Here is a 27191-nt window from a genome sequence, read left to right as displayed (position 1 = left end):
GATGCCAATTAAGTGACTTCGCGGCCTCCTTCCTGCCGAGACACCTGCCGTGCTCACCACAGGAGAGGTTTTATCACGGAGGGGTGAATCATAACGATCATAGATCGAAATGGCGTTCGCGTGGCATCTAATATCAATCGTAAGTGATCGGTCTAACATAATATTAAAAGTAACCAATTGCCGATCATTGCAGGATACCCGAGAAGCTGTATTTAAAGCTGATGTAACGTTCTTTCTATTAATTACACACCGTACATCTTTCTAATCGCGGTTTCCATTGACTCATCTTGATTAATAGCTAAGGTTTTTTTTTTATCTGCCGATCGAATTACGTGTAGGCTGAATCAGAACCGATTAATACCGTCGCAAAAAGCACGCGTTTGTACCATAGTACAGGAAGTATTCTGATAAACGATCAATTACAAGCCGGTGCAACATTTCACAATAAGTAACTAGTCTCACGTTTATACATTGCACTTAGTCACCACTATAGTGAAGATCTCGTGTTTTATCCGCGTGTATTTGACCGCAAATGCAAAATGTGCATAAACTGTACCTATATAGATATTTTTAACAGGCGTATACCAAAGGAATCAATATTTTTGCGTACATAAAATTAATAATCGACAAGGCAATTTAAAAGTAGGCATTTTCTATTTGATCGAAATACGTCTCTTTTTCTGAAAATCATTTTATAATGATGTCTCTATTGCGATGTCTTGTTTTGTACCAACAGTTTTTCTTGATGGTTACCTGGGGTGAACCTTGCACGGAGTACGGATGTCCAGGACGGCCGCAGTACGAACCCTTCGTACCCGCGCCTCCAGGACTCACCCCCCAATGCGCGCCACCGGGACAGACCTTCTGCGAAACCCCAGATCATTATCCTCGGTAAGTGTCCTTTTAGAACTTTTCGTCCCCCTTTTTTTCTCTCCTAAAAATATCGCTGTCGAGTCAGCGGCGAGTGGTAACGCAACAAGTGGAAATCTGCGACGATCCGGTCGACCCATTTTCAATTGTTGATATTCCTTTCGCCGCGTCCATCGTGTCCATCTTCCGCCTTCTTCCATGCATACAAATGACCGACGCACACGATGAGAAAAACTTCTGGAGGGGAAAGTCTGCTAACTCTCCTCTCTTCCTTGGAGGTGAGAATCCGTTTCTCGAAAGCATCGAGTTTTGCCTTAATAGTCTTGCATAACCAATTTTTTTTTTTTAATGCCGAATCGACTCTCGCCTAACATAAAATGATGCATAAAGTACTTTTTGTCTCTCGTCTTTTATTAGCGCGATCCAACCCAGAAGGACTCCATCTTTGCCGTAATGGGATCGTAAACTTGAAATGTGTAAGAGCGCGCCATTATAGTTATCCTTCGCCTGTACTATACTCGTGCTACATATGCAACTCGACTATAATTCGATTTCCTAAATTTCTGCGTGCACTTTCACGCTCAAGTTCTATTCTGAAGATGTTGGGACGAGTTACGTAAAGTGAGCGGCAACTATAATGTAAGAACGTCCGTGAGATCGTTGCTCAGCGTACCATGACCATGGCCTTGGCGCGGTCATACTCTGTTGAATAATTATTGGGCCCGTTATAATAGCCCCAAATCGAGCTTCATTATCATACTAAAAACGCCGGTGATTTTTTCTTTCTCCTTCACTGGACAAATCGCTGTTTCGAAATTATCTCAAATATTTGCATGGACAACACTCGTATCGAGCACTCGCGTATCGTACACGATTGCGAACAAGTTTGCAGGAAATAAATAATAAAAGTGTGCAAATAAAACGGCGGTATTTTAACGTATAAAACAAATTCTTTTTCTAAACAATTTGGACATCCGAAAATTTTTTCAATATCGTATTCTGCATCTCGTGCAATTTCAAAATCTTTTAACGCCGTGTAATGAAATAATAGATATATATAGTTTTTCGATAAGTCGTAACGATTTCATCGCAGCAAGGTGAATAATTTTAAATGGAGATACTTGGGACTACGACAGCTGTCACTTCCGATAATTATATATGTGCGTAAGAACGACTCGAGCAACGGTCAATTAGACTGACAATATCAAATTGCTGACTCGAATCAGCCTATCGCTCGCGGCGCGACGTCGCGCGTGTCATTTCGCCGCAAACAAACACACTGCATCTCGCCTCGCTAATGCTTGTTCAGACCTAACACAGTTGCGTAATGCCCAATTGAGAACGCACCTGCGTAAATAACCTTTTGTCAACCTGGAAGAGAGACGAATCTCGGTCGTCCAGTTGAGAGACAGAATGGCCGGTATCTTTGATACGCGTTGCAGCAAGATCTCGCGCGCGAGGCCAAAGGTCGAATGTAATATCCTCGAGAGAATGCATTACTCGTTTTTATCAGCTCATTGTATTCCGTCCTCGGCAGAGGTAACGGTTTCTTTCTTTTTCCATTTTCTTTTTCTTTTTTTTTTTCTTTTAGACAACTCATCAAGTTTCTCGTCGACAAATGCAGCTTCGACTTTAACACCGCGCTGCAAGATGAATCCCGCGATAACTTCAACTCTTACAGGTATAATTTCAAGACTGAAATATTGTGATACAAATATATGCAAAAGAGTAACTAATAAGTAAAGTAAAGATAAGTATTCGTAATAAGATAAGTACGAATAACTTATTCATTTTAATCATGTCTATTATTAGAGACGTTGTCACTACAAAACATTGTGAAAACGTGTCACAACAAAACATTGTGAGTGCTAAAATTGTGAAAATATATTTTACTACATTTGACATGTTACTTGAACCTGCAACGTTTTGACTGATATTTTTACTTGGAATTGCAACGTTTTAATTTGCATTTTTACTTTAACTTACATTTGAATTTTTAACAACTTTAATACGACTTTTAAAAGATTAGATTAAAAAACTGAACTTTTGACAGAGACTGATTGTTGGTATGTTTAGTTATTATGATAATTTTTGAAGTAATTTTTAAGAGAAAATAAGTTTTTCCTTTCATTTGAAAAATTGACACAATGTTTTGCTCAGATACGTCTCGATTAATCATTGATTTGAATGTTATTCTGATTGTGTGTGTGTGTGTGTGTGAGTTATCTTCGATTATATTCTTTTTATTATTTTTAAAAGTTCTCCTCCGGATTATAATCAAGGCTATGATTATCCACGACAAGATGATAGTCAATTATACTCGCAGTCTCCTCTTGGAGAAGAGCCAGCCCCAGTGTATGGACCTCCACCCAATAGTAGCCGTTATCATGGGTAAGTCTTATTACGTGTAAGGCAGCAGCACAGACTTTTGCATAACACATAATACATAAAAGAATCAACCAATCAAAATGCTTCTTTTCCGTGAGGTGGAAGGAAAGAAAGGATTTTAATTGATTCTCTCATGCACTATGCACTATGCGTTATGAAAAAGTCTGTGCTGCGACATACAGTAGAACCTCTTTATAGTTTACTTCTTTATAGTCACGATCTCCGTATAAGCACACGTTTGTAACCCATGTGACGCATCTCCATGACAATTGCTTGCGCAGTAAACAATGCGCAGTTATCTACTTAGGCTGCGTTCCGTTTCAGGCATATGCGCGCACTTTATATAGTGAGCGTCACATAAGCTGCGTTCCATTTCAGACATATGCGTGCATTTTATATAGTAAGCGTCACGTATACTATAGAGGAATGCGCGCATATATGCGTGAAACGGAACGCAGCCTTAGACGCATTCAAGCTGCGTTCCCATTCATTTCGTTTCAGTGCAGTATTCAGTGGCCGCCATTTTGCTGGATACTAAAACGAAATTAAGCCTACCACTTATATATTAATTATTTTGCATAATTGTTAGTTGCTTAATTATTTTTAAGTGTAAACATGAATCAAAAAAGAAAGTGAATATAATATTATATAATAAGCAACAGATAATTGAGGATAATTGCTTCCGGATCAAAAATTAAAGATGTGGCAAAAAAATATGGTATCTCGTCAAGTTGTGTGTCAAAAGTTTTCTTACTAAAGTAAGAAATCCTTTTGTTAGTTACATCTCAACAAAATAAATAGTTATCAAAACATTTTTGTCAGTGAGTGCTACATACCTATGTGCTTAAGAAGGCTACTTAAGAAGCGGTCTTGCTTTGAAGCGAAGCTAAGGTAATCTCTTTCTTGTTACATTTGGTCCCGAGCGTGTAATTATAAAGAGGTTACTGTATTCATAAAGAGAACTATGCTTTGCGCAGCGTGTAATCACGTAAGGTAAATGTACTAGTTAATGGACATGAACCAATTGTTGGACAAAGTGATAAAACATTTCAAATATAAAGCTTTTGATGGTATGCACGATTTTAAATTAATTTGTAATTAAATTTTTATAAACAATAAATTTATTTAAAGTTGTATATATCATTAAAAGCTTAATATTTGTACCACTTTGTCCAACGAATTGGGTCATATCTACTAAAGCCGATTTTTGGCATGCTTCTGGTATAGCAACCAAAAGTAACCACCACAGCCTAGATGATTTGTCGCATGGTAAAAGCTGCGCAAAGCGTGGTCATTCTCCGTGAGTATAAGTATTCAAGTGTCAAATTTTATTTACATTATCCTTATGAGAGGACAAAAATTCAATACATTTCGAACAAATGTGCTTAACTTAATTTGTTACCTTTTTCGAATCCGCTGCTACAATTTATTGCAACGCAACAAGGCATCTTGAACTATATTTACATTCATAACAATAAGAGGCTCCATAAATAAATCAAAAATTAAAATAAATTGCCGTTGAGAGCCAACCACAGATGTCTATAGACATCTGTGGAGCCAACACATGATGAAGGTGTGTAGTAAAATTTATTTACTTACATATAATTGCAAATTGCATACGTTTCGACCTTAATCCAGGTCCTTTTCATTGCATGAAAAATTCAATGCATGAAAAATTCATGCATTGAAAAGGACCTGGATTAAGGTCGAAACATATGCAATTTGCAATTATATGTAACTAAATTATATGTAAATAAATTTTACTACACACCTTCATCCTGTGTTGGCTCTCAACAGCAATTTATTTTAATTTTTGATACATTTACATTGTCACCACGTATTAATCGTAATATAATCTATCTGTCAAGTGGACCCAAAATGGCGGATAGGAATACCTATATCTCTAGTGCGTTAACTGTACAAAAATATGGCTCAGGAAATTTCGACTCAATTTTAGATTAGGATTAAGCGCTATAATTAGTGTCCGCTTTTTTTATAATACACCCTGTATATACCAAGTTAGAATTTCGATTTATCGAGTTGCAGTTACAAATATTCTGCACCGTCATACTCGCAGAAAAATCCTTTCCTCCCGGAAGTAACACTGAAGTATCATCACGATGTCCAACGACATGTCGATCGTGCTTATTTGCAAGAATCCATAAACGTATTTGAGTCAAACCAATCGTGGCTGACGAATAGGTATGAAATATCGCACGAAGAAATTAAAACAATAACTTCTCGCTTGCGTACAGCTAATATATTATAATACGTATAGTGAGTGCAAAAAATATTCGTACAGAGAAGATATTTTTTTTAAAAAACTTTATTTTTAAAAAGTTTAATTTTAAACATGAATTTATTCGCAAATATTAAAATAGATAGTATTTTTTCTATAAATATATGTATAATAATTAAAAGATTTATTTTAAAAATAAGTAAAAATGAAATATTGTATTATTTGAATGTAGAAAAAGTATTCGTATACGCCTTCAAGTATCATTCTATCCTTATTCACTGAATATTAAATAAGAATAAATTAATACCTGAAGGCATTCGGTGTGTATTTCTGAATGCATCAAAAATTAAAAGGCGAAAAATCAACAGCCAATCAAACTTGTGCTGGTAGTAAGCAGTACAATAAGCTGCAGAAAGCCAAACCCAGCGGCTGCCAGCGCGAATTCTGATTGGTTGCTTTTTCTTTCCACTTCTCTCTTTTGGTCTACAAACCCATCCTAAAATCAAACGCGTGCAAAGATCTCTTCTTAGTTAATGTAAGTTGAAGTAAATAAATTCTGTTCTATATTAAAACAGAATGTGTATTCATTGTATAAATTTCTTAATTAATGTTTATTTTGTACAAATAAGGCTTTTTTCTATAAAAAAAGATCACTTGTACGCATTCACTTTTTGCACTCGGTTTGCATTATTTATACCTTATCTTAAATAGGTATTCGCGAGGAGACAAAATAGCACCACGAAGTTACAGTGTAAACCCGTTATTGAATTACGCGAAACTGAAGAGCGATCGAGTAAAAAGGCAGTCGAATTCGGAAATCATCTCCCTGTGTCCCACACGAGCCCAATATATCGCTCCCCGAGCCGCTCTGAATAAAGAGGGCAACTGGATGTACGTTGTTAATCTTCCTGGACAAAATAAGTATTCGCAGCTCGTTAAAAGCGAAAAATGTTTGTAAGTATTCTCAAAGAATTTATGTTTGTATTGTTTTTTTGCTTAGCAATAAATCTAACGTAGAGCCAGAGGGATATTTCTATTATAATACTTGTGAAGAAATCACTCTAATTTAATTTGCGTTTTACTTTTAATTTTCACGTTTACTCTAAGTATAAGTATTAATTCAGAAGAGGTCATATGTTTTTATGTCACATCAGAACGCTACCAGATGACGAACTTAAAGAAGATCGATAATGAGAAAATATCAATCCTTTCTTTGTGCTTTTAGAAATGACGTGTGTGACGGTATATGCTCCATCCCGGAGGGGTACAGGAGTAGATGCCAGCAACAATTCGTGCAAAAGAGACTAGTCGCGCTCGAGGGAAGCGGAAATCGACTTTACACCGACTTATTCTGGTTTCCACACGGTTGCTCGTGCCAGATCATACCGAATTTCTAAGGATACGGTGACTAGGGGTGTCGTGCTATAAAACGTGAAAGGGTCAATTTCAGGGGGTAAGCGCTATTAAACGCGGTCGTACACGTCATTCTCTTCACGACTGTAATTCTGCGACACAGAGCGCGCCTGGCAACAGCATTGAAAGTAGGTACCGATAATGTAGCGTTCTATGAACAGTACATACCCGAGTAATGTATCGCGACGCCTGTTACCAGCGGTGTAAGACAGAGGCGGATACACAATTGTCAGTTTATCGTTAATTGCCATTGTTAATTGCGAATCACAAACGGCATAATTCTGTTAAATGCGCTCTCAACGTGTTTCTCTCTGCGATTAATAGGTGGAGAATCTTTCAGCGAGAGATGTCGCTATGCCGCGTTACTCTCGCATCGTACATTTTGGTATATATATAAATCTTTTATATACTTTATATTGATTACAGCAGAATCATCATCGAATATTCTTATTTATCTTTTAGCATCCTCGATCATCGGTTCACCAAGTATTCTGTAACACAGATAGATTGCAAAATTGCGCGCTATTATCATAGATCATTAATTCTACATATAGTTTTTAATATTAATATTATTTCTTTTATATTTCAACAATATATGAAAATTATATTTAGGGGATGTTTCGACAAATAGTTGTATCGCCATGTGTTAAGTTTATTTATACAATATATAAGTACTTCTTTTTAAAATTATATCGAAAAGGGACAGCGGAAGGAAATCTCATAATTACGTAATATAATAGAAAATCTTTTCTACGCAATATTAATGCGCGAATAAATAATTAAGACAATTAATTTATCTTTGCCGTTTATTAATATCATTGTTTTTTAGTAAAACTAACTTATCAGATTACCAATCAATCGCGTGAAATGTTCAGAGAAAAAAAAGAGGAATTATCATTTAAGAAATATCTTGAATCTATGAAATAAATTATTACTCAAGGTTATATAAAATCGACAAACATCGATTTTGTTTGTTATAATGATTTATAACGTGCTAAATAATTTATTGGCTTCTTTGCCGGGGCAATGTTGCGTGAAACACGACATCGCGGTATTAATCGCGATACCTTATCAAGGTGGATATACTAAATGTTCGAAGAGTGCGAGGAAAGACTCCAGAGGGTGTAAAATGAAGGATCTCGATTTTGCAACTTGCGGTAGTTGGAAAAGGATAAACAAAAAGAGAGAGGAAGGCGGCGAATGACGAGAGGCGGAATGACGGGGGAGGAACTGGAGGTCAGACACGCGCAAGTTTCACGCGGAAATGTTGTGGGGCAATACGACACCCTTTTCGCTCTTCGTGCCGTTTTTCCGACAATTTTCACGTACCTTTCACGAAGTCTTTATCGCAGCGTTAATACGACGCAAAATACGTCGCTCGTAATTTTGAATAGTAACGACAATGATTATGCTTTTGATGCGTGAATATTTCACGGCATCTCGTCTGTTCTGACAACGAGTTTACGAAACGATGCATAAATCGTGATTTTTACGTATAACATTTTCATGAAGATACCGAACGTATTGAACGGAAAAATCGTTGGTGAAAAGCGCGTTTTCGGGAGAAGGGAAAAGAAAGGAACTATTTAGAGCTTCTCGGATTCGCTGTAGATTCCGTTCCGCTTGGAGAAACGCACCCACTCGCTCGCACCTGCTCAAGAGTTGCCACCCCGGTATCCCCCTCGGCACCCCTTCGCGTCCAGCGAAAAGAAGGGTGAATTGTAGGTGTACGTACGTACATAAGTGCAACGCGTTGCACCTACACACGATGCGCCTATATACGCGTGCACTTGTACCTTACGCGTTTCCCTCCACTCGTGCGTGACAGAAGTGTCTGTACACATGAGGTGGATGGTAGGCTACTTGAAGGGTTTCCGTTTATATGCACGCGCGTAAGCGTGTGTGAGCGAGCGACGGACGTAAGGGGCCTTCCGCGCAGAGAAGCGAGGTCGTCCTGCGATAGAGCGTACTATATGTATATATGGAGCGAAGGATAATGTATCAATTAAAAGAAATCTTACTTGCGAGAAATTTTTCAAACCGTTAAAAATACACTTCACAATTTTTCTCACGCGTCATATTTCACGTTCACTCTCAGAATTTATCTCTCACGTTTGATTCTACGATTCACTATACTATTTCATAATCGAAAGTCCAGAGTTGTAAAAGTATCACGATTTTCTTTTAAAAGGTGGAGCATTTTTTTCATACTCGCTATATACCGTAGATAAAAACGCCAAATGGTACCGCGATAATTTACAGCGGTTTACCTCGCATCTGGGGCCTCGACGAGATTAAATCGAGATTCCGAGTCGATTCACGGCGTCCAGATGTCACGTTTCAGGAAGAGGAAGCCCACCTTTGATCCCTATATACCAAGTCGCAAGATGACGAGCGGAGCACATGGACCGCGCAAACGATTATGGACTTATTTAAAAAAAGAAAAATGCTCCGAATACATAAGCAGAGGAAAGTTACTATGTCGCGCATAGATGTGTAAGTCATTAATTCGGCGAGTGACTTAATTAATTTCGATTCCGACGTGCGCAGAACCGTACGCGTCTTGTATCAAATCACATGTCTGACCCATTTCCGTTTCCGTGCCATTTCCTGAGCGCGCGATCGGATAGGTCAAGTTTGTCGACGCGGTCGATTCTACGGGCGGCGGTTGCACCACCGGCACAATTGCAATTTCACGAAACCGCTAGATTAATTGGATGCTGGCTGTCTCATTAATCGTTCGATTCGATTGCTCGTCAATTGAAAATATCATGTGAACGAATCGGGATTTTCTGCGCGTAAAACAGACTGCGTAAGGTCAGCGCTGACGGCACAGACTTTACCTATGATATTTTTTTTTCCCCGAGCGAACTTACATAAAAAAGTGACCTTGGGTACTCGGCAACAATTTTTTTTAATGTGACGTAAGTTCATCGGTGGCGTTTAATGCACCGTGCACGCGCGAACGCTCTGCGTCATCGAATACCATGACATTATTTACTGAAAGCGAACTGCATAACAGGACGCATCCGAGCGATCGCGCTTCAATTTTGCGTTGGAGAATATATTTCACTGGGTTCGTCCAAGTAGAAATTTTGCGAGCTCGAAAACAGCAACGGAGAGAAATTCCTTTTTTAAAGAGAGAGAGAGAGAGAGAGATAGATAGCGGCTTCGTTTCCGTTTCCGTACGACGAGAGCGGAACAACGGCCGGAGGGTTCGAAACTTTTTTTTTCTCTCCTCCGAGATTCTTGCCACCCCCGACGGAGGGAGTTTTACAGTAATCTCCGTGCCAAAAGTCTGCGGTGCCCCATCTTGCTTCAAGCATCCGTGTTCCCCTTTCCTCTTTTTCTCTCGCGTTACATCGAGCCGGTCGACCGGCAGCTTCGAGCGCCGCGTCGGGATAAAGTCACGAGCAGTAATTATGAACGATAGCAGGGGAGAGAGAGAGGATATAATTGTGATTGATGGAAGAGAAGGGAGGAGCAGGGGGTGACTTCCTTTTAATCTCGAAGCTAACCCTTTCGTCCATCTATTGCCGCTTCTGCTCGGCTGACATCGCGCTATGCGACGCGGGCGCAGCGACGCAATTTTATTACCTCGAAGTGTAAGCTCTGTGGAAAAAAAAACTGGAATATTTTGTGTATTGTGTATCTTGTTCCGCTCAGAATCGAAACTAAAATAACTGTCCAAGACTATATTTTCTGATAACACTATGCACGCAGTTCAAAAATAATTAAACTTATGTTTACGTCATTATTTATAGAGAAAGAGATGAAAGTGTATCTTGAAATTAGTTCGCATCAATTCTACTTGAAGCAGATTATCCGCACGTATAGGAAGCGGAAATACAGATTGCGTACAAAATCGCGCACCATTTAATCAATTTTCCAGTTAAGTTCATGTTAATTAATTCGATACCACTCCTGCGCCAATTTTGCTAAAAATAAATGTATTAAATAAAAAGCGCAAACTGTATGACATTTCATGCGTCACCCTGTAAAATCTAGAGAGTAAAGGCAAAACGATTGAACTGTGAATGTGTAACGATAACGTGTGTTCGATTAAAAACTAGGGAAATGAAAGACGTAGAAGGGAGCTGAATTAATAATTAACGTTGTTGTACATATAGGCGAGTATAATAACAGTCCGTAGCTTAAACGACGCGCTCTAAATCGTCGCTTTGTAAAAGACGAAAAAAAAAAGCCTCGCAAAGAGCGAGGAAGCCCAGCGTGTTCGCTTCGTACGCGCGCATTATCCCCGATGCCTGCCTCTTCGCGTGCGTGCGTGCTACATGCGTTCGTGCGTGCGTGCGCGCATGCTGCGTTCGGGCGTGTGTGTATGCGTAGCGCGCGTATTCTCCTCTCCTTTCTCCGTCACGTCTCTACGCACTCGACTCCGTAGTCTACGCACCGTCGAGCGAGCGAGCGAACGGGAGTCTGCGATCAATGCGTGGCACTGCCACTGGGGTCGTCATGGCAACGTAGCGCGCCACGCACAACGAGCGAACGATCCGCGTCGATCGTGCGTAAGTGCGTGCTCCGGGTGCGCGCGCGCACGCACTCACGCACGAACACGCGCGCATCATCTCACTTACACTCTCACGCACAGACACGGCCTCCTGCGACGTGTACCGAGACGAGACTCGCGTAAGACCGCGTGTAGAGGACAATCGATGGTCGCAAATTTCACGAAGGTATGGCACAGTGATATGCACACAAGTTTACGTGCTTGTGCGTTAAACGCTTTAAATCTTTTATCAATGACCTTTGTCAATTATGATTGTAATTAGGGTGATAGAGTTATTTCAAAAATACTTAATTTTTTTGTATCGATAAAGCTACAAAATAGAATTTTTATTGCTAGTTCGCAACTTCCCTTATGCAGATCTTCGATAACATTTTTTTTTTTTTTTTAAACAACGCTGTGTATTTCTCCTTATCAAACACGAGAACGAAGATCAGAACGTGATCCCCCCTGGGAGATCTTGGAAGATTTGCACGCGACAAAAGTTGCTCCGAAATTAGCCGTTAACGACACTGTTCTTTTTCTAGAGATTTTCTAGTTTATCCTGTCGACAGCTGTTCCAAATTTCCTGTTGAGTTTTTTTACCCAATTTATGTTCTTATAAGGCGTTTCGTTTCGCAATGTACAACTGCAAATTATAATTATTTACGTAACGTTGGATATCTTCTTATAGTTACGAACAGTTGAATGCGTTACGTAATTAAGCATTAATTTAATAATAGTTTATTTACTTGCGTTCTCCGCAGTATTATTGTTATCAAGAGTTGATTGATGTTATAGAACGTATGTGGATTTGAAAAAATTCAGGTAGAGAGAGAGAGAGAAGCAATAATTCAAAAGGACAATACACAGAAATTGTCCTGATGTTTCGCAGCCGCAACGTAGAAACGACGATGTCAGGTCGCGACAGATGTTTCTAACGAGTCTCTGCGAGAGAAAGTATCGATCGTGATATCGCTACGATTCGTTGTCCGTCATAATGAAGATAAGTCTTAACGACTTCGCTGTAAGAATATAATCGTGCATTGTGTATGGCACATTGTAATTACATTCTCTGCATTAATAATTTTTTATATTTTAATAATATTTGCAAATATATGGGTATTTCGAATTAGAATCGACGTATTATATTTAGAAATTTGTTTATTAATATTCGGATCTGCTTAAAAAAAGTTTGCATGTGTATGTATTTACTAGTTGCGGTATATGATTAGTATTTTAGGATATTTGAAAATATGAAAAAGAGAGAAAAAAGATACACAGCATATCTCTGTTTTACATTTCTCTTTGAATGCTGCGGTTATTACCCTAATGCAGAAGAGCACAAAAAAGAGCATTTAAACCCTTTCAGTTAGGGTGATTTAGTGGCTACTACATCGATGATGGCACGCGTTCGATAGGAAGAGAGGGAGGGGGGTTGATGACCCCCAATTCGTTCGAACACCTAGAGTAACCCTGCGCACCCTCGCATTAGGGTTCTTCGATGAATTCACCGATTTTCGATCTGTAGTGCCACCGCTATCGCGGACGTAAGGTGTTTCGAGTCATAAAGAATACAATTTTCGAGTCATATCTTAAATTATTATTTATTTATTTTATATAATCTGTGACGTAATATAACATTGAATTATCTTCGCAATATTTTGCTGTACTTTTTCAGTATGCCTCGAGCGCTCTTTAATTAAGATGATACAAATTGTACGAAAAAGAAATTTTACAACACTAACGGAAAGGAGAAAAGATATCAAGTCGTGAGAATAAATTTCCCAAAGAATCTCTTTCTCTCTCTTGTGCGGTCCAGGTGATCCTCGCAACATCAGAGGGCAAAGGCCGAAGGGATTTTATACAGCGAGAGACGAGAATACCAGGGACGATTTTTCATTTTTAGTTGCCCACGAAATACCGACAATGGACGTCACGACGTTGCAGCTGCTTTCACCGCTGTATTTGATGCAATACGGCACACATGGCGCAAGATCGTCTCGTAAGACCGAATGGCGAATGCACCGAATGACCGAACTTTCATTGATCGATTCTGCTTCACCAATGTATGGATAGATAGTGTGATCGATAGATATTTCGTAAGACTACTATCACAAATGATATGCACCGCGTACAAATTTTAAGATTTGAAATATGCCAAGAATTTGAATTCTTTTAATAATAAAAATTTGATAAAAAAGTCAAACAATTTTGTATCGATATTAAACGAAGCATCTTATAATGTGAATACACAATTAGGAGATAAAAGTCTTAAACGATCAAACTAGATATTTAGTGCTTAAATTTTTTGGTGTGATCTTTATGTACATATCTAATTCTGTAAAGTGCACTGAAAAAACCTACCTATTACATGGAAATTACTTGTTTATGACCGAAAAATTATTGCTGGAGATTTTTTTTCTAATTTTTAAGTGAAAAATACGCGTATTAATGGTGAAGATATACTATTTTTATGCAAAAATAACTTGTAGCTGTAAATTTAAGCGGTATTTTTACAACATATAAACAGAAAAAACAATATTATCTGAAATTACAGAAAATATAGAGAATCTGTATAATTCGGCGCGCCGAACAAACTGACGAGTTGGGCTAGTTCATGTTTAAATAAGGCCAGACTGCTCGTCTAGAAAGAAAACTACTCGTTGAATCCACAGGTAAAATTTCCATCTATTTCAATTTCAACCATTTCCAACCAACGAAACCCATTTCGTTCGATAAACATGTCTAATCGCTTTGTCGGCTTGAATTTGCCTATTTTAGATTTTGTACGTAAAATTTCATTTTTTCTGTTTTTTCGCATAAAACTGTTCTTTTTTTCGTTTATACGTTGTAAAATTGCTGTATAAGTTACTGCAAAAATACTGTACAAGCTATACGTTGTTTTTAAATAAAAATAATACTTTTACATATATTTTATCATTATGTGTATGTGTATTTTTCACTTTAAAAATAGTTAGAAAAAAACTTTTAGCCATAATTATGTAATTTTTCGATCGTAAACAAGTAATTCCATGTAAAAATACATGGATTTTTTCAGTATACAGTAGTAATTAGCTATTCACAGATTAAATTCGGCTTGCACTTTGCAAGATTAGACGTGCATATAAAATTCACGCCCCGACTTACTTAAGTATTAAAGATCCACCTTGATCGTTTAAGACTTTAATTTTTTATTAATTTTATATCATCTAGAATCTTATATGCAGCTTATAAAATATTAGTGACAGATATAATTATAATTTTTCAGATTACAAAAAAGTCTAACGACATTACTCAATAGAGAATAATTTTCAATTGAAAATTTGCAGCAGCTGAAAAATCGATACAATTGAAAAGATGCTAAGAATCAATAAAATGTTTCCGAAGCAAGAGCACGTGTTTTACAAAAGAAAATATCTTCATCAGGTATAAAATACTACTCAGCTATATACAGGGTGACCCATTTTAACTTAGGCAGCCAAATAACTCGAAAAATAAGCACACTTAATTAATAAGACATTAATTACGAAAAATTGGTTTCGAATATTGGTTTCCAATAATTTTTTATTTAAGGGAGAACAAAAAAACAAAAAAATTATTGGTAAGCGCTCATTTTGAAGCTTTTTTAAAGCCCTACAACTCTTGTATACATGAAACCTAACCTAAAATTAATATTTTCCGAGAAATAAGCGGTGAAAGTGGAAAAAAAATCATTTTTCGCGGGATTTTGCATTTATTTTATTTCCGTTAATAGATAGCGATCTGCCATACAAGAAAAAGTTGTAGAGTTCGAAAAAACGAACAATTTGACCCCCTAGTCGATTCGATTCGATGAAAATTCGACCCCAAAGGAGCCTCCCGAAAGTCGCGCTTCTGTCCGTTGTTGATCGTCGGCGACTCGGGAGCGCGGCGCGGCGCAGCGGCGCGACGGCGCGGCGGTGGCAAACATGCGTTTCGAGTGCTCGGGTCTCCGCGTATTTTCTGCTTTTCTTTGAGAATAAGCGCTTAGTGGACCCTGTACGATCAAAATTGATCGATTTATGGCTAAAAAACATGATTTTCCCTTTCCGGGCCCCCCCCCCTTAAAATTCCACAACCTCGCATGATACGCAAATCTGGAAATAAGCTCTACTAGACCCCCCCAACAGCCCCCAAAAGGAATTGAGTTGTTCTCATCACTTGAAAGTATTCGCCTTTTTTTTGTCTAATTTGACTGGCCTAAATATCCTGATACACGTATAAAATTGCTATATTATGTTAAACATTTTTGTAACTCGAAGAAAAATATTTAGACACCTAAGCACGGAAAACGACCTTTCGTTAGAATACGACGAACCCGGAATTGTTAATTAATTAATTTAGTAAAACTAATTATGTGTTAATTAAGTGTTTATTAAGTTATGTTTGTGAAAAGGCTCAATAAATTTAAAAAATATAAAATAGAAGAGGACTACGAGTCAAAAGTGTCGTTATAATATAAAATTGTTAGTAAAATTGTCATTTAATTAAAATTATAGAATTTAATTATAAAAAACAAAACATATGAAACAAAGAAACAAATGTTCGACCTCTAGTAGGTCATTATCAATGTTACAGAATGATAGCAAATTGTTAATTTACATAGGATGATGTACGAAATTGTATAAAATATAAGAATTACAAATAAATTATGAAAAACTGTAAAAAATTAGTATAAAATTATATGCTCTCACTCGCATAATTGACACTGTATTTAATTCGGTACAATAGTAAGAGTCCATAAAACAGTAAAAGTCATCTAATTATAAATGTAGTGTGTGAACGTGCATAATTATTGTTTCTGTTGAAAATACATTAGTATAGTAGAGTCAAATAATAAAATAATAAATATAAATTAATGTAACGTAAAGAGAGTCAAATAATAAAGTAATAATCATGAATCAATATAATGTAGACTTTTGTGGTAAATTAAAGTTGAGTAGAGTTATGTTAAACATTATATTAATTTTTGTTAATTAAATTAAACGATAGTAAATACCTTATAAAATTGTATCCAAGTATGATTTATAAAATTATCAGTTGTTAAACAATGCAATGAGAGCCAAAATTTATTCTTTACTCTTAGCTGATTGTTCCATCTTTCGGTAAAGTTTACCTGTTAGGTAAATCTGGTAATCCGCACACGTGATTGGGTAATCATATTACTTATACCTAACAGGTGAACTTTACCAAAAGATGAAACAATCGACCCTTAGAAGTTTTGGAATAATGTAACAGATATTTAAAGTAAGAAATGTTAAATTGGTAATTAGAAGGAAAAAGAGAATCTGGAAAGGGTAAAAAGATGTGGTAAAGTGGGGAGAAAGTAAGAGTGAGAAGGAGGAAAAATTAAGTAGGAGAAAGAGAATTGATAATCTGTTAGTAAGGTAATGATTCATTTTGCTTATTAAGGGAAAAGTGGTGACCGGTCAGAACATCGGAGCACTGATCGGATCATCAGAGCACTGATCGCATCATCGGACAGTTGAGCACCGGACGCAGTTGAGCACCGGACAGTTGAGCACCGGACAGTTGAGCACCGGACAGTGAGTGAACAGTTCTAATCGCCGGAAAAATAGACAATTTTTAAGCGTGGATTGTCGACGAAATAGAAGAGCTGTAAACTTGTGGTTTGGTATTTGAATTAAGTATATATCAAAGATATTAAATTTACATAAACAGAAGAAAAAAAAAATTATAATATCATTTATGAGTGTGTGAAAAAAGGTAAATTTTTTTTGCATGGTTATTGGTGTCGACGATTCCGCCATATTGGATTATTTGAAAGCAAAATTAAACTAATATTATTAAAGTATATTGTATCATATTCCCTAAGCATTGACCGAGCTTTTTAACAAATTTTTTTAATTTGACTGAAAAAAAAATTTTTGAATTTTTGATTTGGTTCTTGGTGTACAAATTTTGTTCATTAAATTAATATCTTTGATAATAACAATAATATCATAAAAATTTTCGGTCAATGCTTAGAGAAAACTATAAGGAAACTAATAAATCGAAGTTCAACATAATACCGGTCTCTTTCCCCTTCCTAATCGCTATACATTTCCCTTCCAGTTATACCGAACTTTGGGTTTTCTTATTCCTTGTTACCATTGTGGTGCCGTATTTGATACAATAAACATCGTCTGTCAATTCTGTGCAAATTTGCTCCATTCGATTTTTAAGATATTTCATCTTTTGACAAGGTATTTATTTCAATTATTATACATAGCAACGAACTTGTTTTTAACTTTATTGTTTTTTTATTTATAATGCGACAATTTTTAGATAATATTGATTATTGTAACACTGTTTTTTATCACAGCATATCTGACTAACTAACAAATTTTAAATAACGGACAAACACAATTTTTATCCGACGATTTCAATGATTGATTACAATTTTTTCAAGTATCCGGACAGATCGCATAATGTTTAAGAATTTTTTATTGTAATAATTTCGTTAATATTTGAAAATTTGTTAACATTGAAAATGATCCGATCGGTGTCGAAACGTTTGTTTTACTTATATTTTACTTATTCATTTTTAATTTAATATACCTATTGTCTTTGTTCCTTTAAATTGTATTGTTTTTATTTTGGCTCGTTGCCCGTTACACCAATTTAATTTTTATATATTATTGTCGAGCCTTCTCTCAATATTATTAATTTTTATTCTTACCGCTAATCTGCCATGCCACTTGAATTCATACTTGGGACCTTTTGTTCCTTGTTCTACTTCAAACTATTTTTTAAAAGAAGAAAATTTTTTCTGATTTTTTTGAAAATTTCACAGTGGTCTCCTTCCTTAAGATCTTGTTTTTGTCTTTTGATATTATTAGTTTAGTTTATTGTGCATATAAAAATTATAAAGATTTGGTAAGACAAATGTGTATACACAAAATGGCGAGGCACCAGCAAAGCTGCTGATATGAAGCCTCCCAGTATAAAAAAAAAAAAGATAACAATTACGAATGTAGTATGATGTACGACAAAAAGACAGAGAGAACGTGTATCAATGTTTATAACTTATTGGATTATATATAGTGATATTAGTATTACAAAGTTGATATGAATTTTGAAGCACGTGAACGGAAAGAAGGAAGTGAAGGGGATAATCGGATAAAAGATGGTATCGCATTGTAAAATTTTGTGGCGATGTAAGAGAATGCGGCCTTAAATTTGGATGTGTGGGATAGGATAAGGAATCTTGATGACGAGTGTCAGGAGTGTTATTTGAGTAAAGATCAGAGTCAAAGTATAATAGATTTCGGAGGTATCGAGGAACACCAGAATGCAGAAGACGAAATACAAGACAGTACAAATGGAGAATGAAACGCTGGCGAATATTTAGCCAACCTGAGCGCGAGAAATAAGGAGAGATGTGGTCGTATTTACGAACATTGAACGAAAAACGAAGACATGCATTCTGAATGCGTTGAACACGAGTGAGCAGTTTTTGAGACAGAGTCGGAATGTAGATCGAGCTTGCGTAATGATATGAATCATTTCAGACACCAATCTCTTATTGTAGGAAGATACAATGTCCAAAATTTTAACGTCATTTCATCTAAAATTGTGGTCAAAATTAATACGATGATCAGTTATGACAGTGGGAGAATCTGTCTTTTTTCTGATGTATGTTTATTTAATCTAGTGTACTCAATTTTCTTTTAGTTTGACCAACATAGCTGGCTTCGCAATCGTCACAGAAAATTTTTTATATTACATTATGATTGAAATTAATATAATGTTTAATATGACTCTACTCAACTTTAATTTACCACTAAAGTCTCTTCTTTATTTTTACATTATATTAATTCATGATTATTACTTTATTATTTGACTCTTTTTACGTTACATTAATTATATTTATATTTATTATTTATATATTTATTATTTTATTATTTGATTATACATTACCAATGTATTTTCAACAGAAACAATAATTATGCACATTCACACACTACATTTATAATCAGACGACTTACACTGTTTTATGGGGACTCTTAGGCTAATTCTACAATGTGCTTTTTGTTTTCTGTTTCTTGTTGTTTGTCTCTTACCTTCTTGATCAAAAAGCCAAGAGACAAACAGAGATAAACAGTAAGAAACAGGAAACAAAAAGCACATTGTAGAATTAGCCTTACTATTGTACCGAATTAAATACATCATTAATTATGCGAGTAGGAGCATATAATTTTATATTAATTTTTTACAGTTTTTCATAATTTATTTGTGACTCTTATATTTTATACAATTTCGTACATCATCCTATGTTAACAATTTGCAAAATCATTTTGTTACATTGACAATTATCTAATAGAGGTCGAAACGATTGTTTCTTTGTTTCATATATGTTTTGTTTCTTATAATTAAACAATATAATTTTAACCAAATGACAATTTTACTAACAATTTTATATTATAACGACACTTTTTGCTCATACCCCTTTCTATTTCATATGTTCATTAAGGGGGGGGTATGAGATAATTTGCAAAAAAAAAGCACTTTTTACATATTTTTTTTTTTTGACGACACTACTAAATATTTTGCAATAATTTTATTAAGACATTGTTCAGTAACATGGGAAGTATCTTAATGAATTTTTTTATGAAGAAATATGAAGAGTTCCAGCCACTTCAGCTAGGCCATGTCAAATATATTATACCTCTTACGGTGTCCCGGATTAAAAATCGTAGCATCATCTGAAACACATGGGATTAGAAAAAATTAGTTGTTTGGAAGTATACCTACCAGTCAACGATGCCCTTTTATTTATTTTTTGCTTGTAATCGATTGTACAGCGACAAAATGGCGCCTGTTTTAGGCTAAAAATCGTACTTTTACCTTCATCGATCGTAAAAAAATTGAAAAAAATTTTTTTTTAATAAAAGGGCATCGTTGACTGGTAGGTATACTTTCAAACAACTAATTTTTTCAAATCCCATGTGTTTCAGATGATGCTACGATTTTTAATCCGGGACACCGTAAGGGGTATAATATTTGATATGGCCTAGCTGAAGTGGCTGCAACTCCGCGATTTCTTGATATTTCTTCATAAAAAAATTCATTAAGATACTTCCCATGTTACTGAACAATGTCTTAATAAAATTATTGCAAAATATTTAGTAGTTTCGTAAAAAAAAAAATGTGTAAAAAGTGCTTTTTTTTTGCAAATTATCCCATACCCCCCCCCTTAAGTATTTATTTAAGTGTTAATTTGGTATTTATACTTCTGACGAAGTTCTGACATATGTATGGAATTCTATAGTTTAGAAGAAGTCATTTGTGTTTAGAAGAAGTTCTTAAACATGTGGAGTGTCTCAAATACTGCTGAAATCATCAATTCCGGTTACAGAAACCGAGACACTATCGTGTCTCCAGATTATGGCAAAACCTATCTGATCCGGAAAGATTATGAACCCAGTCATCATCTCTGCATTTTATCGTTTTTCTATCTTTTGAATTGTATCAGCAACTGATAACGCTAATATTGTTAACATGTAAAATATTTATCAGATAATTCTAGAGGATAGTCTTTCTAAATTTATTCAGATTCAATCTATGTTATTTCATTGCGAGTCACAAACAAATAGAATCGTACCATCCTTCGAAACATAACGTTTTTATGCATAATGTTCCGAGCCTAATATAATGTTAGGATGCTGTTGAGAATCGCTGTATAGGGTCGACGAATTTCAAATTATTTCTATACCTGACTATAGGTATAGAACCTGACCTTCATTTATGTCGACATCATTGTATATTTTAAGTGCTCCGGAATTTTAGTCGATCGAAATTGTTACACGTCGTTTCGAAAGAAGCGAAATTCAAGAGAATATGGTTCTCAATTTCTTCTTTGCAAATAGGACATTTGGATCGAGCACAACGTGATCTAGTTAGGGCCGGAAGGGTGATTTATCAAGCAGCCGCATCATTACGTGCGAAAGGGATATGGCGATGCCACCGTGATTCGTCGTCCTTCCATCGGAAAGAAGAATACGTATTAATTTATATCTGCATGCGCAGCTGCTATTGTCATGTTAATCAATCTCCAGGCGTTAGCCGAGCTTTTCGGCGATGCGTGCGTGTGTCCATACATGCGTGCGTGCGTGCGATTTGTTCTTCCCAACCGCACACGCGCGGAAATCGAGAGACAGAGCCAGTAGGGTTCTAGGAAACTCGGGCAGAAGGGCTTTCCGGGATTAAATTTGGCCCCAAGCCACTTCGCGACTCGACGGGCAAATTCGCGAATTCCTTCGATCGCGAACATATGACTGATGAGATGGTGTTAAAACGAGAATCAAGTTAGGTCGCTATTTCAATTTTTGATCGAAGACACCATTGACATCTATTCTCCGTAAAACATCTTCGCTTTTCAACAATGATTGCATCTCGGTGCAATCATCAATTTGGAATGTGAGATTGAATACTCGCGCCGCTTAATATCTAGCTTAACTAATACAATAATCTAGAAAATGATGAATATACCCGCAGCGAATATATGTGCGTATAGTATCCATTGAAAAAAATTACGCCCGTATCTGCGTTCCCGTGCGTGAACCTCTGGATAAACATCTCGTTGTACCCTCATGAAAGAGTCAGCGAGCAACGACACGTATGGTACGAGAGGACGACCGAGATTTCCGCGCCAGGGAAACACGGTGGCGGTATTATCACCGTGTAACACATTTTAACGCGTCCCGAAACCCCAAACGCAGCCAGCTAGACCACTCGTATCCCTGCTCCATTTGCCACATCCACGCGTTATGTTATGTTACCGCGTTTCACTTGTCGGCTTTCGAAATTGCTCGCGTACGAGGGGGTGGAAGGTGAGAAATTCGCGGGAAGGGTTACGCCGGGGTTGCGTTTCGCCCCGGGGCCCAAAAAGTCGTTGATATCGAATCCGAGAGGTCGCCGAAATAAATCGTTAGCCCTCGAGATAGAGGGGGAGAAAGGAGCTTTCCGAGGGTCGCGATTGGTTGCTCGAGGGAAAGTCTCTCAGGCTTAGCTACGTTTTACGAGCTCTCTCGTTCCATTTTTTTTTTTTTTTTACGAGTCCCGGAAAGGAAACCGAGTAGTTCGCAAATTGGAGCGTAATTTCATGAAGAGGTATGAGCGAAATTGCGAAGTAAGACCGATTACATAAAAATTTCGTAAATCCGCTGAACGGAGGAGAGGGATGTTTGTATCAGTATTATATATTTTGTTCGTAAAATAATTTGTGAGATACGGACTCGCGGGATGAATTTTTCTAATTAATTAATTATACATCTGATAAATGCTCTCCCGCAAATACGCTCCTTTGTCACAATATTTTTTCGAAAGGGGTTTGTATCAGCGATCGAGATCATACAACTTTTATTTAGCGTCGCGAAGTCCGCGATGGAACATCATCCGCAGGACCACGTCTGGCGAGATCACTCGCAACGAAGAAGGAAAGCTGCGGAGTACCATCCCCTTCGTCACTTGCTCGCTCACGCGCTCGTTCATTTGCGAGGGGTTGCGACGCGCACGCGCATCCCCCCCCCCCGCCCCTCGGCAACCCTCGTGACACACGTGCATCGGTCGGAGCCCGCTCCGTAAACCCCAACGAGATCGCGCCATCCTCGTTCTCTCCCTCCGCGTACTTCTCCTTCACCTTTCCTCTCTCCCCGCCGATGGTGCTGGTACTGGGAGCGAGAGTCCTGGTGTTCCCGCCATGGCGGGTGGAATACGACGGCCCGATAAGTACCGAACGCAGCCGAATCGCGCGCGAGACGACTGGTGCGGAAAACCAGCGGGCAGCTGTGACGGGTGAACAAGCGAGCGAGTCCGGGCGTGCGTCCGTACGGACACATACAAAAAAAAGTACTCACTACTACATTACTATTATTACTACCACTGTTACTACTAGTACTACCACCACCCCACCACCACTACTACTACTACTACTACTGATGATTAGAGAGAAACTCACGCAGTGGCGGATACGTCGCACTCAGCACGGGACAGCCCGCCAAACCAAAGGTAGATTGGTTAGATAGTTTGATTCGTTGGACCAGCGTGCGGTCAACAAGCGGCCGTCCCGCGCGACATGTCGTGTTGTTCTATCTTGTTCAACGTGCGACGTCCAGCATATACGGTATGAGGGTGGTGTGCGTGAGTGTGCGTCTTTGCATGAGTGTGTGAGAGTGGGAGAGAGAGAGAGAAAATAAGATGGAGGGAAAGGGTGGTCGTGGTGTGTATAGAATTAGGAAGTAAAGCGGCGCAAATGGTGGTGTGCGGAACGGTAGTCGACGATCCTGCGCGAAGGACAAAGAAAATATATAAAAAAAAAAAGAAAACAGTTTTAGAAATCGCGGAAAATATGAATCTTCGCGGTTACTGTTCAGTTTAAGAAGAACTTCAGAATATTCATCGCAATTTGCGTCGATGAAGTGTGTCACAAATTTCAGAATAGTCTGTGAGGTATCCTGCAATACAATCGCACGTTGAGAATCATAATGAAGAATCTCTCTTCTCCTCGTTTAGCTAACTTCGACGCTGTTCGCCATCTTTAAGAGAAGAAGGATAAGCGATGAGAGTGTGAAGAGAAAAAAATGAAGTGTAGATTATGTGCGCGACAATGCGGTTCTTCAGAATGTTTCCTCTATGGGTGTGGTAGCCGAATTTTTAACGATTACGGATAAACGTATTCATATAGGCATTAAATTAAATTGTTTTCAAGTTGATATGAGATGCGATTGTGAAATGAATTGAAAAGCACTTTGGACGCGGAGAATTGTACAATTTCCACCAAACACAAAAAATCGGTTTGATATTTTTTTGAAGAACTCTCGTCGGTTACGTGTTTCGCGGTGGTGTGAATACAAGCGATTCCCATCAAAGTACTCGCGAGGTTTCACCTCGCGAATCAGAAACACGGAAAGCGGAAGCTGCCGCGGTTCTGTCAGTTTTTGATTTTCTTGTTCAGTATCGAGTCGCTGGCGCTACCACCGTCGTTTCAACTTTCAACCGCCAGTGGCAACGAAGGAACCACCACCACTCCACCACCACCCTACCACCACCACTACCAATATCGTGCCGCCGCGCCGCGCAGCGCCGCTGCCGCCGCCGCCGCCGCCACCGCCGCCGCCTATTCTGTTCTGTTCTGTCTCCGGTTTGCCGTGTCTGCACAGCGAGTCGGTTCACGGTTAGTGTTATAAGCACGGCATGCACGTATCGTGCTGCGCAAGTTTTACGAGTCTCGCGGTGCGCCAAACGAGAAACGTGTTCGTGTGCCGACGCCGACGTCGGCGTCGTCGTCGAGACGTGTGAGAAACGGGACAACGACGAGATTGGCGTTCGGATCCCCGAAAAAAAATCCGCTCTCTCCTAGGCTCGATTTAACGCACCGCAGCGCGTGTGTGTGAGAAACAGGTTCTTAACGCATTACTCCATTTTCGTCAGCATATACTTTACCCGCGCAAACGACCACCAAATCCACGGTTTCCCGGAGGAACGCGCGTCTCCTCGCGCGACCGTCTCATTTCTTGTATACAATTCTCTTACGTATAAATCTTCGCTTTTAATTTGAAGTCTAGGTCCACACAGCTCCTTGATTTAAGCGGCCCGATAAACCGTTTAGAATCCAACCACAGTTGAATGTGAGAAAAATAATTGACCGTGATTGGTCGATTTCTTACGGCTTGAGGACTTCTTAAAGCAAGATTGTGGACTTATGTGTCACGTCGTTTGTTGGATGTTACATTGCAGCCAAATGTTGATTTCGAATTTGGATCGATATGTTTACGTTTACTGGAAAGAGTTCGCGCGAAACAACCTCAGCGTGCTGTTCTAATGGCAACGAACGTTAAAATCATCTCAAGTGGAGCACTACGATTCTTGGATGGATAGTGCGGCAGCGGACAATTTTTCATTTATGACACCTGTCAACGAAAGGCGAGAGTAAAATTTGCCATTGTCAACGGTAACGATATCTTTGAATCAATCGGTGCTATCAGCTCTTATAAATTAAAACTCGTCTGTGCAGAGTTTGCGTACATAGTTCTCTAGTAAATTGCCGTTATTTAATAGCTACGTTCAGCATAAAAAGCAATTTTTCAACTGTTGTAAAATTCTTTAATATATGACTGTTCTTATTCTTAGTTCTTCGCTGAATCTAAATGTATAAACTAACTACATAATAATGAATCTTACAACATTTGCGAGAGGATGCTTTTTCTTCTAAACACAGCCATTTTGACGGAAAAATGACGCCTTTAACATCATTTGATATTAAAACGACGATAAATAAGTTTGTTTGCTGGGTTGTAATATTTTGTTCTTTTTATGAGTTTCTTGTAATATCTTTATTCTCTTATTCCTAAAAAATTATAATTACAACAAACTTGCCGGGAAATATAGACGAAAAGAAATATCGCAGGAAATTTCTATCGAAATCGCGTTGAAAGCGCGTTGAAAACGTTAACGCAAATCGTTCGAAAACTTATGGATTCTACAATTTTCTATACAATTCCTAATTTTGGTCAAGATGTCCGAATTCTAGCACCATTTTAACTATTTTGGCATCGTGCGTTGTTTGGTGGGAAATACGTATATGGGAATAAAATTTACTCCCCATCACACATTTTTCACCAATCAGCGCTGATGTCTCTAGGAGGATTTCGCTAGGAGGATACGCATTCCAGCGTAAGGGCTATGGCAGAGAACGAGACGTAACATGCGTATCGTAACGTAAGGTTGGCCATAAACTGTCACCATTCTTTCTAGCAATCAGCTTGAGCGTCTTGCATAATTATTTACGTATTTAGATACTTAAGCAAAATTTTACTATGTTTATACATATATATGCTCATTAGTCCAGTTTTTCGAGACAAAATAGCTGGTGCTTTTTGAAAAAAGTCAAAAAACAAAAAAAACGGTTTTTTTTGTAATAACTCGGCTTCTAGTGAAGTAAAATCAATGAATAATAGCTCATTTTGAAGGTTTTTTCATACTCTACAGCATGAAAATCTAAGTTGCGAGGTCGGCGCGAGCCATCACGAGGAACGCGCCGACCTCGCAACTTTGCGTCGCTCTGTACGGCGTTCTATTAATCGTAGAGTAACGAATGACCCCTCAAATTAAAGCTCTTGAAAAATGCTACAAGTTTCTCACAGATCATTTTTCGATAAATTTCGAAGGAAACGAGATAGAAGCGATTTAAAGTCGATTATCCGTGTTTTTTCACTATATTTTCACCTTTTTTCTTCAATAACTCGAGAAATATCCACCGTAGACGAAAAAGTTATTAAAGTAACTTGTAGAGCATGAAAAAACCTACAAAATGAGCTATTATTCATTGATTTTACTTCACTAGAAGCCGAGTTATTACAAAAAAACCGTTTTTTTTGTTTTTTTGACTTTTTTCAAAAAGCACCAGCTATTTTGTCCCGAAAACCTCCAGTTAAGCTTTTCTATACCCCCCCTACACGATAAAAAAAAAAATTGCGTATAGGAATTTTTTCCCGGTAAAATTATAATTTGACTGGACTATAAGGCAGAGAAAAACGTAGCTATCGTAGTAGTGACTGACAGCACTGACTACGACAGCTACGTTTTTCTCTACCTTACCTTACGTTACGACTACGCATGTTACGTCTCGTTCTCTGCCATAGTCCTAACACTTAATAGTGGTCAAATATCGTTATATTATTGTTGCACGTGTATTATATTATATATAAAAGTCGCACATAAGGACAACATTAAACGAAATGTTATTAAAAGTTA

The 27191-nt window shown here is 37.7% G+C and overlaps 1 protein-coding gene across 1 annotated transcript; it reads left to right on the top strand.

Moving 5' to 3' along the window:
* The first annotated feature begins 75 nt into the window (after nucleotides 1-75).
* On the top strand, nucleotides 76-7426 carry spz5 (spatzle 5 Toll-1 receptor). The gene is made up of 7 exons (XM_018545035.1): nucleotides 76-139; nucleotides 737-891; nucleotides 2462-2551; nucleotides 3130-3261; nucleotides 5305-5460; nucleotides 6209-6451; nucleotides 6723-7426. The coding sequence occupies exons 1-7, from the start codon at nucleotides 110-112 to the stop codon at nucleotides 6892-6894; spliced, it is 978 nt and encodes a 325-aa protein (XP_018400537.1). The 5' UTR covers nucleotides 76-109; the 3' UTR covers nucleotides 6895-7426.
* Nucleotides 7427-27191: the final 19765 nt, after the last annotated feature.

Source organism: Cyphomyrmex costatus, unplaced genomic scaffold (genome assembly GCF_001594065.2).
Source record: "Cyphomyrmex costatus isolate MS0001 unplaced genomic scaffold, Ccosl1.0 scaffold474, whole genome shotgun sequence".
Taxonomy (NCBI): Eukaryota; Metazoa; Arthropoda; class Insecta; order Hymenoptera; family Formicidae; genus Cyphomyrmex; species Cyphomyrmex costatus.
The sequence above is the reverse complement of the archived record's forward strand: the minus strand, read 5'-3'. Positions and strand labels throughout refer to the sequence as shown.